At 31.2% G+C, this 15095-nt stretch overlaps 2 protein-coding genes across 2 annotated transcripts in view; one reads left to right on the plus strand and one right to left on the minus strand.

Annotated features, from left to right (window-relative positions):
* The first annotated feature begins 3742 nt into the window (after positions 1-3742).
* On the plus strand, positions 3743-5668 carry LOC117178097. The gene is made up of 4 exons (XM_033369337.1): positions 3743-4060; positions 4786-5007; positions 5113-5313; positions 5423-5668. The coding sequence occupies exons 1-4, from the start codon at positions 3901-3903 to the stop codon at positions 5569-5571; spliced, it is 732 nt and encodes a 243-aa protein (XP_033225228.1). The 5' UTR covers positions 3743-3900; the 3' UTR covers positions 5572-5668.
* A 4567-nt stretch (positions 5669-10235) lies between these two features.
* The window catches only part of LOC117177895 (insulin-like growth factor-binding protein complex acid labile subunit), a 93307-nt gene continuing 88447 nt past the window's right edge, over positions 10236-15095 (minus strand). The window contains exon 8 of the mRNA XM_033368966.1: positions 10236-11807. Coding sequence (XP_033224857.1) covers positions 11590-11807 — 218 coding nt within the window. The 3' untranslated portion in view covers positions 10236-11589. The remainder of the gene's footprint in view (positions 11808-15095) is intronic.

The raw sequence follows: 15095 nt of genomic DNA on the forward strand, positions 1-15095 counted from the left end.
TTATATTGTGTACTGTTTTGTTAAGGATTCGTCTTTCTGGTTTAAAAATTCAAGTACTTGGTTTCAAGTATAATATTCTTCTAGGTAGCTGGGTGAAAATCCCTATATTCTATTAAATTGTCAACAGGCGAATTTTCAACCAAATAAACTAATGCACTTTCAACTATTCTACGGAAAATTCCATAATGCTATCTAATCAGGGTTAAAACAAACTAATATCTGCCATAACTTAGTCTAATTTCAATATTTTAATTGAAAGTTACATATCGTTGGAATCGCAAAAAACACAGATTCAGAATATGATATTTTGAATTTGCTTATTGCAAAACTATAACATTTTTATGTATGGCATTTTATGCCTCATTAGGACAAAGGGCCCCCCCGCTGGCAAAGCCCCGCATAGCATCTCGCTCAGTCAGGGACGTGAGGAGAAGTCGAGTGGAGAGGGTAAGACGAGCAGGTACACCGCGATGGCATGGATTCTGCCCTTTAAAATATCCTTTCCGAAATTGAAAAAAGAATACGATCATAAATAACAAGCAGAGAGGCTATCTCAATAGAGTAGCCGACACTCAAGGGCCCTTTGTTACGCTTTCGGATTAAAATTTAGAAGTATTTTTTTAATTTCATAGTTAACAGCCTAAAACATAATAATTCGGAATCTACGGGTTTCGATGACTTCAGATATTTAACTTTTTTTTAATGCTTAAAATTGGAATTAATAGAACGTTTCTCATAAATGGAATGAGATACGCCAAAAAAGACAGCATTTTTTAATTCAACTAGAAAATTGTATATCAGTATATAAGTTATAATTATAAATAAGTATAATGAGAAAATTCATCAATTTTAAAAGTGTTAATAATTTGAAGAGAAATTTAAAAAGGGAGAGCGGATTAGCCACGACCAACTACTGTAAATAACTCTGCCCGCTCGGTACGTGACGAATACAAAAGGAACATTATATTACCGTCGCACCACTCTTAAAAGGATCTTGAAACGGACCCAAATCTCTCAAACTATCTCCGAGACTATTTTGTTTCAAATCGACTTTGTTTATAGACTCAAATGGGCCAGGCTATTTCGTTAAAGAAAACTCAGAGATTTATTTCGGTATAGGGCTACGTTAAAATTTGCATTCGAAACTCACGGATTAATCGCAATACTTTTTCTTGCAGCGTTAAAAACTTAAAAAGAATCAAATACCTGTCATTTACATGGACCGAAGGCACCTTCAAGTGCATCTTCTTTTAGTAGAAGATAATAAGCGTTCCGTCAGAGGTGAGGTGCCTGGTTCCGTCGTAACTTTAAGAATTTTGTCTGGATGCTAGCGCCACATAGTGGAAACGTCAGACAACAACACTGCGATGCAAGTGTGAGAGAATTTTATTTTTTAATTTCGCGCGCAACATACTACTTGAGCTATTATGGATGCGTTTGAAGTAACCTACAGCAGAAGTTAATGACATTTTTTAAAATTTTGAACGCTGCAAAAAAAAGTATTGCGATTACTCCATGAGTTTCTAATAGAAAATTTAACGCAGAATCCGAATTTCAACAGTTCAAAATTTGATCTTGCTGTTTTTTTGAGTCTATTAAAAAGGAACCGAATGGAGACCCAATGGGGTCTTTACAAGTACTTTGTGAGGCTCCATTTGGTTCCTTCGGTCCACCAGGGAGCATCATGCGGGCTAAGCCATTTTTGAGGCCCGGAGAATTTTTTTCATAAAAATGTAATTTTTTATTTTTATTTTAAACTAAGAAGGATATCGCAAAAGGACAAGACATTTTTCATATAACTTTTTTAGACATGTGAATTTTTTGTTAACATTTTTTCTTATTTATCACGGTTTCCAAGAAAAAGTAGGAAATCGATTGTCAGCAAAAAGAATTCTCCTGACTACAAAAGTTACTTAGCAAGCATCATACTTACAAGATATCTTCATTATCAGGGTACAAGTAGAAAAATTGGCAATTTTAATTTTACATGGTTTGAAACGTTTTCAAAAGAATTTACAGAATTTCAAAGGATTGCAAAAATTTTAAGAATGATTTAACTTCTCGAATTTATGTCCCCCTAATTATGGATTCGTAAGCTTTTCCGGGCGCTCCTTTTTTCTATCTGACCTTTTGGCTTGAAAAATTAAAATTAAAAAAATTAAAAATTATATAAGAATTTCGATTATTTACATTCTTTCTATATGAATTATTTCTATTGAACAATAAAAAATTGTTTCGTTAATTTTTGTGAAGCCCCAAAAATACCTCTTTTTACATTTAATTAACGTCATATGTAAAGCACGAAATCTCTGTAGCTGGAATATTAAAAATATCTTGTATTTGATAAATATTTGCAGTTCAATAATTGATAACAGTATGTAAGAGAGTCGGTCATTCTATAAACGAAAAATAATACTATATAGGAACTTTTGATTTATTATATTTATAGGGTAATAGTACCAACATTTTATTGATTCAAAAAGATAAAGGAAAAATGAATCAAGAAATTCAGTTATGAGATTTAATTAATAAAGAGACATGAGAAGTCTCCCTCACATGCTCTCTCTCTCCCCCCATTTATTATAGGTTATAAACTAAGTATCCATTAATTATTAAATAATTTTAAGAAAATCATGCGAGAAAATATGAATTCCCATGAAGCTATCAACATCTATTGTAATATTAAGGAATTTTAATATGAATAATTAATTAATTATTAATTTTTGATACCTTATTATTTTAAATTGGAAATAAAATCAATAATCCCAAGCAAGTTTAAACTAGAAAATTGCTTATTACTGTCGGCAAATTGATTATAATGATAGTCAGAGCCAAAGAAGGTACTGATGATTCATGACATAACAAACATCTGGATAATAACTTAAAATTAAAGCGGGCTCTTTATACTCAATCGTTAAAACATTTTTTGTATGAAATTTTTTCTATGCCTTCGCATTTAACTTATCTAAATTTTAGCTAATAGGTTTGAACTTGTAAAAGGAAGCATTTTTGGACTTTTGAATATCTTCTATTAAATGATTGGTTAAAATAAGGACATCCCTCTCAAATTTAAAGATGGCTGATTCTAAACCTTGTCCCTTCCTTAAAAATTTTAAACTGTTGGGGGAATTAAAGGGTTAGCAAAAAGAGAAGTTGGAATCAGAATAAAAAAAAGCGTCCGGCCGAACAGTCGCGTTAATAAGAACGTCGTTGTTAAATCTCATATAAATTAACTTAGAAAATTTCGTTCTCAACAGAAAATTTATATTTTCTCGCCGACCTTTCAGATCATGTCGCTTGTGAAATTCAGAAATAAACTTTCCTGTTAATGATTATTATTATGATTATTAATAATAGTCATTAACCCAACCTAGTTCGATACTACATGGAACCATAGAGTGGATTAAGTGATATCGAAGAGAGTGTATTGAATGAGTGTTCATTAGGGATTACTAAAATTTAATCAGAAGAAAATAAAACATAAACCAATTGTCTAAAGTGAGAATAATTATTTTATTGACCCTTTTTGGAATCCCAATTGTTTGGTCAGGTGGTTTTAATCACTTAAAATCACGGATGATCCCGCTTAAAATTTGAATCAGATCCATGAGAATTCTCCAACCAACAACGGAGATGTTAGCATCAAGGGAAATATAGTCGACAACGCCATCCCCGGTCATAACAAGTAATAAAAAAAACGTAAATTCTAGTAAGTTTTCTAGTTTTTTTGGTTGGCGGCGAAACTGGCAGAACTGAAGCAGGCACCAGGCAGTAGAGAGACTTTTGAAATTGTAAACAAAGTTAACGAACAAAAGCAGTTGTGTATTTTGTCAGATTCCATGTGCTTTTATGGGATAATTGACATAATTCGTTGTTTTTAACCGTGATTTTTGTCACAAAATGGTGAATTTGGTTGATTTTCTCGAGTACGACATCCACGATGTCTTACAAAATTCAGAAAATGATGATTCCGTCATTTTACATAAACTCTCATTAGCGTGTTCAGAATTTCGTTCCAGCATTTCTGTGGCTATTAACAACTTTTTTACTCGAGAAAAAGGTACGTCTTACATGCTAAAATTCTTTTACTCTGATCGATTTCTAAATATGGGTTTACACAAATTAAAGATATACTGGAAAATCCCTAAAGTGAGGTTAGGTTTGATACCTGTATTCGTATTTCCCACGTACTGGACAGGAATTACTTATATATTATTCTTATTAGTCTAATTCTGTTCATAATTCTGGTATTGTAACTTGTCTTAAGATAATGATTTAAACGAAGTACCGAATTTTTCCGGTACGAGAGAATGCATATGAAAATTGTTGAAAATTTATATTCATTCATCATGCCAAGCTCTTTTCGCGTAATTTTCTCTCTTTTAACTAAGAAACGCGGGTTTCAAACCCCTAAAATTTATATTATAGTAGTAATCTATTTAAATAAGGACATTGTTGTTATCGCATTATTTTTACTATTAAAAATAATTAAACGTAATCCTTAGGAATGTAATAACTTTGTAAATGCACTTAAAGCTGAAGATTTTCAATGTTGAGTTTTTACAAATATTTGAAAGATTTGGTTATAAATTATATATTTTCACTTTCAATAATAGCAAATGTTCCCAGATGGGAATCGGGCAACAAATAGACTGAATTTGCAAATTTGGAACAGTAGGAATGAAATTGAACTAAAAATTTACCAAATAATTATTTTCATACGTACTCAAATTTTATTTCTTACCTTACCGTTTTGAAACAAATTTATTTTCTTCGAAATTGCAGAATTTGTTGAAAAGAGTAAATCCAACAGCGAAACTATTTCTCAAATAAATAATCAAATAAAAAACACTGAAAAGGAATTGGATGCAGTGTTATTGAATCAGAAGGTTACAGATAGAGAAATATCTCACATTATTAAGCAACAAGAGAATCATCAAGAAAGCGTTAAGCACATCAGGGAACAAAGGGAAACAATATCTCTTGAAATTGTCGACTTAGAACACGGTAAGCGCTTTATACTTTATTGACCACATTCTTTTATTTCTTGTTTCATATATTTAAAAAATCTATGACCTCGAAAATTCTTTCAATATCGGATATAATTTTTAGAACTGGAAAAAAGGAAAAAGGAGAAAAAGCTTGATTGGGATGCTATTAAAAGGGCATGTTTCATTTACAAGGATAAGTTAGATATTCGGATAAAAGTAGACACAGTCAATGACGTCGAAAAAGTAACAGTTACATTTTTTGTAAAAGAATACCATGATCAATTTTATGTTGTTCTCGCGCGTGAAGCTAACTCATGGAAAGGTTGGTAAAAGCCAAAAAGCATTTTGATCTCATGTAAATTTTCAGCTAATGCTAGAAAATAATATAAATCGTATAATCGTAAATAATAAAAGTCTATATATTTTTTTAGTTGAGAAAATCGAACCTGATCTCAAGGCGAAACACAGGAATGATTTAAACACAGTGATCGAGTTCTCGAATGATTTCCGAGTAAAGAACATCACTTCTTTTTTGTGTCGTGTAAGACATATTTACTTGAAACACTATTGTGGAAAATAATTTTCTACAATCATTTCAAATAATGAATAAATTATTCGGAATTGTAATATTATGTAATTATTAAGAATCATTTTACTATTTTCAGTATTCAATATATTTTTTTAATTTGCAACCACTTGCATGTTTTATTTTGTAAACTCTTGGCCCTATATAAGTCGTTAAAATATATGAATTCCATGCTGATTATTTATTAATCAAGTGGCAATAATATAAATAATGTAGAGGGTGAAGCTGAAAGCTTTTTCTCAAATAATTTTAACTTAAAAATGCTTTCGAATTTGATAATTATTTAATTTATATAAAATAAAAAATTAAAAAGTATTTTAATTGAAACGTTGTCTAAATTAAACCTCGATCTATTTGGAAAGTAATTTCTAAAAGTTAGGAGTTTTCCATATTAAAAAATCCAGAGTTTGAAAATGATATGCCTATATGAATTATCCTTTAAAATCTAATATTTGTCGATTTTTTAACTTTACAAAAGCGACGAAGTGTGAAAGAAAACACTAGCTTAACAACATTAACATAATATTCGAGATTTAATCTTGTTATAAAAACTTGAGAATGTATCAAGTCAAGAAAAATCTGGTTTTGCTGTTTATTCATTTGTCGACATTGTCAGCTGCCTATTGAAAATTCACTCTACCTAACTTAGGTGAAAAGGACCAATCTATTATGTATGCACAACGTGCGTTGATAACAATTCATCTCTATTGGCACGAGTTAATAAAAGGTCAATTAATCGCCCACTCCCAATCAGTCTATTCCAAACGCTAACGTAACTGGACAGATTTCATTCACATTATTGACCTGGTCGTTTATCTCTTCGATCATCCAGAACGTAATTACTCATCGAACTCTCAGCTATGAGAATTTATTTAATATCTAATATCCCCATCCAACTCAGAACTTGGTCTCATTTTTTATCATGGAGCCGTCATAGGAAGTTGTTAAATTTTGTAACCTTGCCATTTTCGGTATTTAACCCCTTTTTAACCAAATTAACTCGAAAATTCAAATATTCCAAATTGAAAATTAAACACTCAAAACTGAACAATTTCAAACTTAAACGTTCAATATGGTAGAAATTCAAAACTGTCAAAATCAGACAATCTCTGCATGAAGCAATAATAAGAAATTGTACAATTTAAACGACTGGAATTTAAACAAAAAAATGTTTAATTTTCTAATCTAAAAATTAAAATTGTCCTAATTGGAACACATTTTACTTAAAATTGTTTCTCTCAATTAATCATTCAAAGAATTAATCATTTCCATAGGTTCATTCTAAAATTGTTCTATTACACATATTGAATACCAGTTTAAAATTGTCTAATTTATAAAAAATCAAACTGAAATTTAAAAATTTTTAGTTTTTAAATTTAAAACTATTCAACTATGAAGTTATTTCAATTATTATTTTTATTATTGATGTAGGATTCTTGACCAGGGGTTCATATCCCAGCGGAGCTGGGGAGCATTTTTTCAAAAGCTTAAGATTAATCAATATTTTAATAATATTGATTTAGGACCAGTAGACAAAGAAGATTAACATATATAACCGACAAAATTTGTACCCTAATATCGGACTATAGGTGATTCCAGCGGATTTTGATGGCCTAAAAACGAATTAATTGTTCAAATTTTTTCTATGCGTTAGGATTTCGAGACATCCTAACCATTTTGGATCATCTTGAACAGATTTTTTTCTTCGATATATGGCATACTAATCATTTCAGTTTCATGTTGAAAAACTAACAAAGATAAGCTATCTTGAATTTTGTTGAATCTAATTGTAAGAAAAATATCGGATTCAGCAAACACAAAACCCTTTGACAATTGAATAAAAAAATCGTATTCGCTTTCTTGGCCTTCTGTGCTAGGTTTTCAGTGTGAAACTGAACAGGTTAATGTGCGAAATTTTGTGCTCGTGTTATACGGTTTAATACAAGAAGTACCACAAGGAGACCGCACGCCTATAGCCACCTATAGCGGGGATGGTGGAAAAAAGCCCACAATCGCGATCGCCTGTCATCAAATTTTCATGTCTTTTCAGATGATAGCGCTACGTGCGGAAACTCTAGGAACTACGAGAACATGTGATGTAAATTTTGAACCGGTATAAACATAAGCTATTAATAACGTTGTGAAATTGCAAACTGTTTGTGTTTAGTGGAAAAAAAAATTGTTGTGCAAAGTGTAAGTGCTAAAACCCTACATAATCAGTGATATAATAATGTCGCGCTGTTTTTTTAAGGGCTGTGATTCGAACAATAGGGCACAGAAAAAGAGAGAGGTATTAGACGCAAAATCCTCAATATTTATAATTGCATTCTATTGTTTTTATATTCTTCCACCTGTTTAATGGCATTATTCATATAATTATATATACCAGCATTATCACTACGTGCGTGACACCAACTGACACGTGACATAACCAAACTTAACCTATAAACATACTCGCTCGATACTCCGTAGCAGACGACAATTTCAAATTTTATATTTTCACTGAAGAGGCGCTCTAATCTGGGAAGGCATAAAACACCGAGGACAGGCGATCGCGAACTGGCGCCAGTCGAAATCAGTCGAAAAACATGGTGTGCGGTCTCCTTGTAGTACTTCGTGGTTTAACATATGTCTGAAAAATGGCAATTTTTTTTACTTTTGGGTTAGGATACCTCTAAATTCTGGTGTATACGAAAAATGTGGACAACTGATTCGTTTTTAGGACATTAAAATTCTTCAGGGTCATCTATCCAGCTTTTGTGTAAAAGAAAAAGTTAACTTTTGTTTACCGCTATAAATTCAATATTTTCTATTTTAATGTTTGTTCTATGTATTTAGTATTGAAGAATTCAAACTTAAAATTACGCAAACAGCTTAAAATTATTTATCTATTAAGTTTGTGTACATCTGTAATTCGAAACTGCTTAATTTTTATCATCTAAAATTTCAAGGAAAATTACGAAAATTTCAACTCTTAATGCTAATTCTTTCAATTTGAAATCGATTAGTGAAATCTAGAAAGGTCCTAATAAGTATTATATTGATTTAAAATATACTGAAGTAGTTATTTTAAGCTTGGTAACCTGTAATTGGCTTCCGTTCTTGAATATGAAACTCAATAAATTTAAACATATTTTTTTATTCAACCACTTTAAATGTTACTTCAATCTAAAATTGTAAATGTTATAAATGGCAAATTTTTAAATATTTTTTTGAATTGATATACAATTTTGAGAACTTTGAAACAAAACTCTTTTAAATGCATATGCATTTGGTAGACTAATTCAAAAGTGCAAATTTTTAAATAATTAAACAATTATATATTTCGAGAATTTTGAGACAATCTAAAATTAAATTAAATACAAAATACCCATTAAAACCGTAGCCTTCTTAAACCTACCTCTAAAAACCTACTCAAACTCACATTATTTTATATAATATTAAGTAATATTTAATTTGATTGTACAGGGTTTTCTACTAAAACTAACGAATAAAAGAATTAGCCGTTAGACAATAAGTTCACTGGAATTTCTCGAGGTTTTCCTAGTCTTTAAAAATGCACGGTCATTTAATTTGAAATTCTTGAATTTTAAACTACATAATTAAATTTTAACACTGCTATAAATATGTGAAACATTCTTACCCTTAAAGGGTAAAGGTGGGTCACTCGTGCATCGGCAAAAGTTTCTCCCTTTGCTAGCTTGCAGAGTTTATTTAATTATATTGTTTAAACAAATGATCGAATCTTCAGTATAGTGATTGATCCTTATACTAGGATAGTTGATAACATTTCATGAATTTTGCGCAATTTTTTAGAGCACTTCAGAGCATTTTATAAAGCGCCGAGCACGAGTGACCCACCTTACCTTTAGAAGGTGGCAAAAATAACGTTAACCTTTAAGGGTTAATTTCTCGTTCCTTTCATGAATTGACAAGTTTTTTCATGTTTTTTGTAAATTTCATTCCTAAAATTATAAATCTATTTACAGTGCCTAAAGCAAGATATTTTCTAAATGTCAGTAATTGTTTCATTATTTACAAAAATAAAGCTAATTAATAATACAATAGGTAGCGCGCCACGCTTATTAAATTGCTTTTTATTATATTTATTTTATTATTAATCTCGCGCAAAAGTAACTCAGTTTAATTGAGTGGAAAGTGTCGTTCGCATTGTCAAATAAATAGGAACAATAACAAATATTAATTAAGGAATTAATTAAGAGACACGCCACTTCTCTTCTCAGTGAAGTGAAGTATTATATTCAAAGCAGCTGTGTACGGAGCAAAGTTCACTCGCAATTGCTTTCCACTCGTACTTTTATTCGGGGATTCGGGGTTACGGAAATTACAAATAGTCTGTCATCTGACTAATTTATTTACAATCATTCATTTTTACTTTGCCCTAACTTATCTTACAATGTTTCATGTCAAAATTGAAGCAGGCAACTTCTTTTGTAAAAACATTCTCAGACACACGGTGAAGCGATAATTGTTTGTCAATCATAAAAGGAAACCTTGAGTTTGGCAACAACGAATAATCAATGTTTCTGTAAGAAATGATTTTCGTATCATTTAAGATCTCTGATCAAGTCATTATAAATTCGGGATGTGTGCGAAATTAAATAGATATGGTTGCAAGTAGTGAACACACATTGAAGTATTAAAAATATGGCTTTATTATTAAATTAATAATGGTAAATTTACATTAAAATGTACATATTTCAACACTCCTAGAAACGTGATTTCTGCGACTTTCGCATTTCATATTTTCGAATACAGACTGCACAATTTTAGCCTTCAACTCTAATGACAAAAATATCCTTCTACGTACCTCCGTCTCGTAAAGCAGTCGCATTCGACTCTATCATAAATACAAAGAAATAACCGGAACTTGAGAAACCTGACTCCGAATTATTAAATTTAAAAATAGAAAAAATAAACATTTAGTATTTGAATGGCAATGAAAAATGGTTGTTAAATGTTTATCCTTTCTATTAAAAATTACAAAATTACTGAGATAAAGTTATTACAATACAAACAAATATATCTGCGGTTTCGAGATTTGCTGTGTTTTTTAATTAATAATAATTTAGTCCATCATACGGAAAAATATATTACTCGTGGAGAGAAAACTAATAGCTAATATTGCAACACGCTAGCCGACAATAATGAATGAATCTTGCAATTATTATCGTCTGCCCATTAATACATCGTTATTGCGGTTAATATACTAAAATACAAATTGCTTTGCTAATATTTTTGTTCAGTGTGATTTCCAATAAAGTTGTCGACTGTATAAGACAATCATTACAACAGACTCTCTCTACGTACACATGTAATAATAATTAATAACTTGCAGTAAGTTCGTTAGTGTTTCAGAAGATTTGCAAGTATCTCCTTCTTTGCAGCTGCACATCTTAACAGTTTAACACCACCGACTCCCAGACAGTTCACATTTTTTTTTACCGTGGTCCCAAAGTTCGCAACAGTTAAAGGTAATTCCGTCCATCAATACAATTATTTCATTCCTAAATACATATACATACATTTCTTTTTAAATATATACTTCAATTTAAATATATAATTCTTTTTAAATATACACTCACGCCTCTCTACGAAAGAAGGACACTAAACAGAAATTGAAAGCGAGAAATTGTCAGTTAGATATTGTGACATTATTACAAATGATAAAATTGATTGGTTGTTCTTTTCTGGTTGCACAAGTAACCGGAATTAACTAAATAATTTTCTATTCTATTATTGTCAGTTCGTCTTATTTTATGTTTCAATTACTTTCTAGCTTTCAGTGCGCGTTCTTAATTACAGAACCAGATTGTGTGGCGATAAAAAAAGCATTTCTCGGGGAAGACAGCGTCTCAAAAAATACTCAGGTCGAAATCTAGAACGCTTCTCTGATTGTGAATCGTCTTTGAAGCGAGTGATAACTTTTCTCATTAGGGGCTTGGGAACTGGGTACCATCCCTAGGCTTTAGGCCTTTGATAACAACCAAGTTATTCGAGGGTCGCAGCAAACGAAACGTTACCACCAGAGGCAGCGGCTGCAGCCGCAAGAAGAAGAGTTGGCGGCAAGGGCGGCAAAGGCGTCGTTGACTCTGGCATCGCTGTCGTCGTTGTTGGACAGTCGTTGGCGACTCCGTAAACTTTCGCGTGGTTCACCTCCAAGGCTACTGTCAAGTCTGCCAAACCTGCATCGCACAAAACTGGATTGTCTGGAAACAAAGAAAGAATTTTTCTCAATTTCATACAATTTCTTACTTTGAAAAAACTCAGTGGTCGCAATGTTACCGCCTTCTTGTTGTAGAACAGTTTTCTCATATAAATGTCTCAACTGAGATAGGATACTTTTATCATTTTCTTCTCAAACAATTACACATAAGGGGGGTAAATACAAACAAATTTCAACTATATATTTGAAGTTTTAATCAAATGATTGAATTTTTAATTAAAACAGATTGAAATTCAACCAAAAACATCTGCGTTTTCAACCAAATAGTTAGTTAATCAAGCTCAAACGGTACATTTTTCAGAAGAGAATTCAACTTTCAAACTGAAAAGTTGAAATTTGAACAAAATGATGAATTCTCAATGAAAAATGTAATAGTTCATAATTCAACAGAAATTTTTTTTAGCAAAATAGTTGAATATTCAAGCAAAGAGTTGCATTTTTACGCAAAATAATTAAATTTAAAAAAAATTTGAATGATTAACAAAAGAGTTGTGTTTTCAACTTATAAAGATGAATACTCAATAAAAAATGTAATATTTGTTATTTCAACCAAGAAATAAGAATTTTCCATAAAAAAGTTGAAATTCAACCAAGAAAGATTTCAGTGGAATTTTCAATACAAATGTAAAACAGTTCAATTTTTAACAAAATAATAGTTGAAGTATTAACCATATAGTTGAATTCAACAAAATACATGAATTTTTTACTAAGGAAGATACATTTTGTACCGTTCACAAGTATGAACACGCCACACTAAGGTGAACTTAAAAAACGAGGCTAAAAATAACTTGTAGGGCGCAATTCATTACCGATTTTAGATTTTTTTTAGAAAAATTCAGCGTTTAATTTTGAACAGAATTATGAAAGCCGATTTTTTAATTTTTGTTCATTTGAACTTTTATGTTTGTGAAAAATGTAATACTATGTATATTTTGATTCGTTAGGTAGTAAGGCTTAGTTCTTTACTTTTTTGAAGCCTACAATAAAGAAGGAACTGGCTAAAAAATATTTAACTAAATTACGTATTATAGTTTCAATTGTTGATTAATTTTTGGTCTAATCGCTAATATGCATTCTTTTAAGGTACCATTAAGGTTCTTTAAGGTACTATTGAGATGGCCTCTCTGCTTGTTATTTATGATCGTATTCTTATTTCAATTTCGGAAAGGATATTTTAAAGCCTTCAGACCATTTAAACGAGCTTCCTGGACCTTTAAAAATATCTACCTAAGTGCCTGCGCAGAATTCCTCTGAGCTTCTTTGACCTAAAGAATTTTTAGTATATACTCAAAGATTCTTTTCGGTAGGGCACTTACAAGAAAAGTCAGATAATTCCATTTTTCACAAATTCAAAATAAATTTAGCAGTAATTCTCGATTGTGAATAATAAAACATAGTACCTTCTTCCTGTTAACCAGAAATAAAATAGGATTTCAAGTCGAAAAGTTTAATCGAGCAAATAAATGACAGACCTAACATAAAATTAACTGTCATCGCCTTAAATTTTGTCTATTTAGAGCGAAATTAGGAAAAAGTTTTACCTTTACATTGCAGTTTCATAAGGAATAACAATTCAGTCGACAACTTCTAGATTATTAATTTATATGATAATATTTGATAAGATTTCAACCCTGGCGGACCGAAGGAACCGAATGGAGCCTCTACAAAAGACCCCATTGGGTCCCAATTCGGTTCCGGTTTAAAAAGCTCGAAAAAACAGCAAATCAACTTTTAAATTGTTGAAATTCGGATTGTGCATTGAAATTCCCTATAGGAGGTCACGGAATAATCGCAATAGATTTTTTTGCAACGGTAAAAAGGTAACAAAAATATAAGACGTATAACGCCTGTTGACTGCTACTTACCGGCGATGCGTTTGAAGTGTAGCAGTCAACAGGCGTTATACGTCATATATTTTTAAACTTTTTACCGTTGAAAAAAATAACTATTGCGATTATTCCGTGACCTTCTATAAGGAATTTTGACGTAGAATCCGAATTTCAAATAGTTAAAAGTTGATTTTGCTGTTTTTTCGAGTTTTTAAAAAAGGAATCACGTTGGAACGTTGAGTTTTCACGCACATTGCTATACTGACCTGTATATTAAATTTAATACACACGTGTATTAAATTCACTACACGAACGGACGTTACATTTCAGTAGCGGTAGTGCATATTTTCTTCACACACATTTATATTAACCCTTAAACGGCCAAAACGCCACTACCGGTACACTGCTTTTCAACGGCCAATAACTAAGACTATTCGACACTAGAAAAAATTGAGACACATATATTTTTATTGCTTAAGATCTCCTATTTCCGACGGTGCCAATGAAATTCCTCAAAAAATTTATTTATTAGGGATCGTCCACAAATTACGTAAGACGTTTTTCTTTTGTTTATATCGTTGTGTCCTTCTCAACTTTACAGCAATTTTATGCTCGTCTTTATTCAAACAAAAGAAAAACGTCTTACGTAATTTGTGGACAATCCCTTATCCCAAAATGCAGTTTAAACAAAAAAAAACGTGATTTTTCGTGCCTATTTTTTTTTTGTGAACCATTTTCCAAAGCTTTTCGAGTCTGAAATTAACCTGGAATCTCACTAACGGGTGGAATAAATGTCTAAACTTTGAGAATCCATGGTTCAAAGATCGATTTTTCGTTTTAGTATTTTCAAAATGGCGTCTTAATGGCAAAATTTTGGTGAAAACATTGATGAATTTTTTTACAATAAACAATGCGCTTTTCGGAAAAATCATCAAGAATAAAAAGTTCTTGCAATCAGCCAAGGAATACGCCTGATTTTTTTTTCGAAGCGTTTTGAGCAAAATTTTGGATTTTGCATATGAACAATTTTTGCAAAATTCAAAATTTTGCTCAAAACGCTCCGGAAAAATTCAGGCGTATTTCTCGGCTGATTACAAGAACTTTTTATTCTTGACAAATTTTCCGAAAAGCGCATAGTTTTTCAATAAAAAATTTCCAACGACTCCATAACCTTTATTGTACTCTGACATCAAACCACACCTTCACCGCATTGTCATCCTGGGAATTTTCGAGTACATCCAGCAAAAAAAAAAATGCCAAAGCGTAAAGCCTCAAAAATTGCAACAAACTCCGAATCGGAATGGGATTCCGATGAAAATGATAAGCGCATCGTTTATTGTAAAAAATTCATGAATGTTTTCACAAAAATTTTGCCATTAAGACGCCATTTTGAAAATATTAAAACGAAAAATCGATCTTTGAACCATGGATTCTCAAAGTTT

The sequence above is a fragment of the Belonocnema kinseyi genome, chromosome 8 (assembly GCF_010883055.1).
Source record: "Belonocnema kinseyi isolate 2016_QV_RU_SX_M_011 chromosome 8, B_treatae_v1, whole genome shotgun sequence".
Taxonomy (NCBI): domain Eukaryota; kingdom Metazoa; phylum Arthropoda; class Insecta; order Hymenoptera; family Cynipidae; genus Belonocnema; species Belonocnema kinseyi.

Excerpts from the sequence above, each read along its gene's own strand:
- LOC117178097 (XM_033369337.1), top strand. The coding sequence starts at position 3,901 with ATGGTGAATTTGGTTGATTTTCTCGAGTACGACATCCACGATGTCTTA. Across the intron at positions 4,061-4,785 it reads CTTTTTTACTCGAGAAAAAG|AATTTGTTGAAAAGAGTAAA; the intron begins GTACGTCTTACA and ends TCGAAATTGCAG. Across the intron at positions 5,008-5,112 it reads AATTGTCGACTTAGAACACG|AACTGGAAAAAAGGAAAAAG; the intron begins GTAAGCGCTTTA and ends TATAATTTTTAG.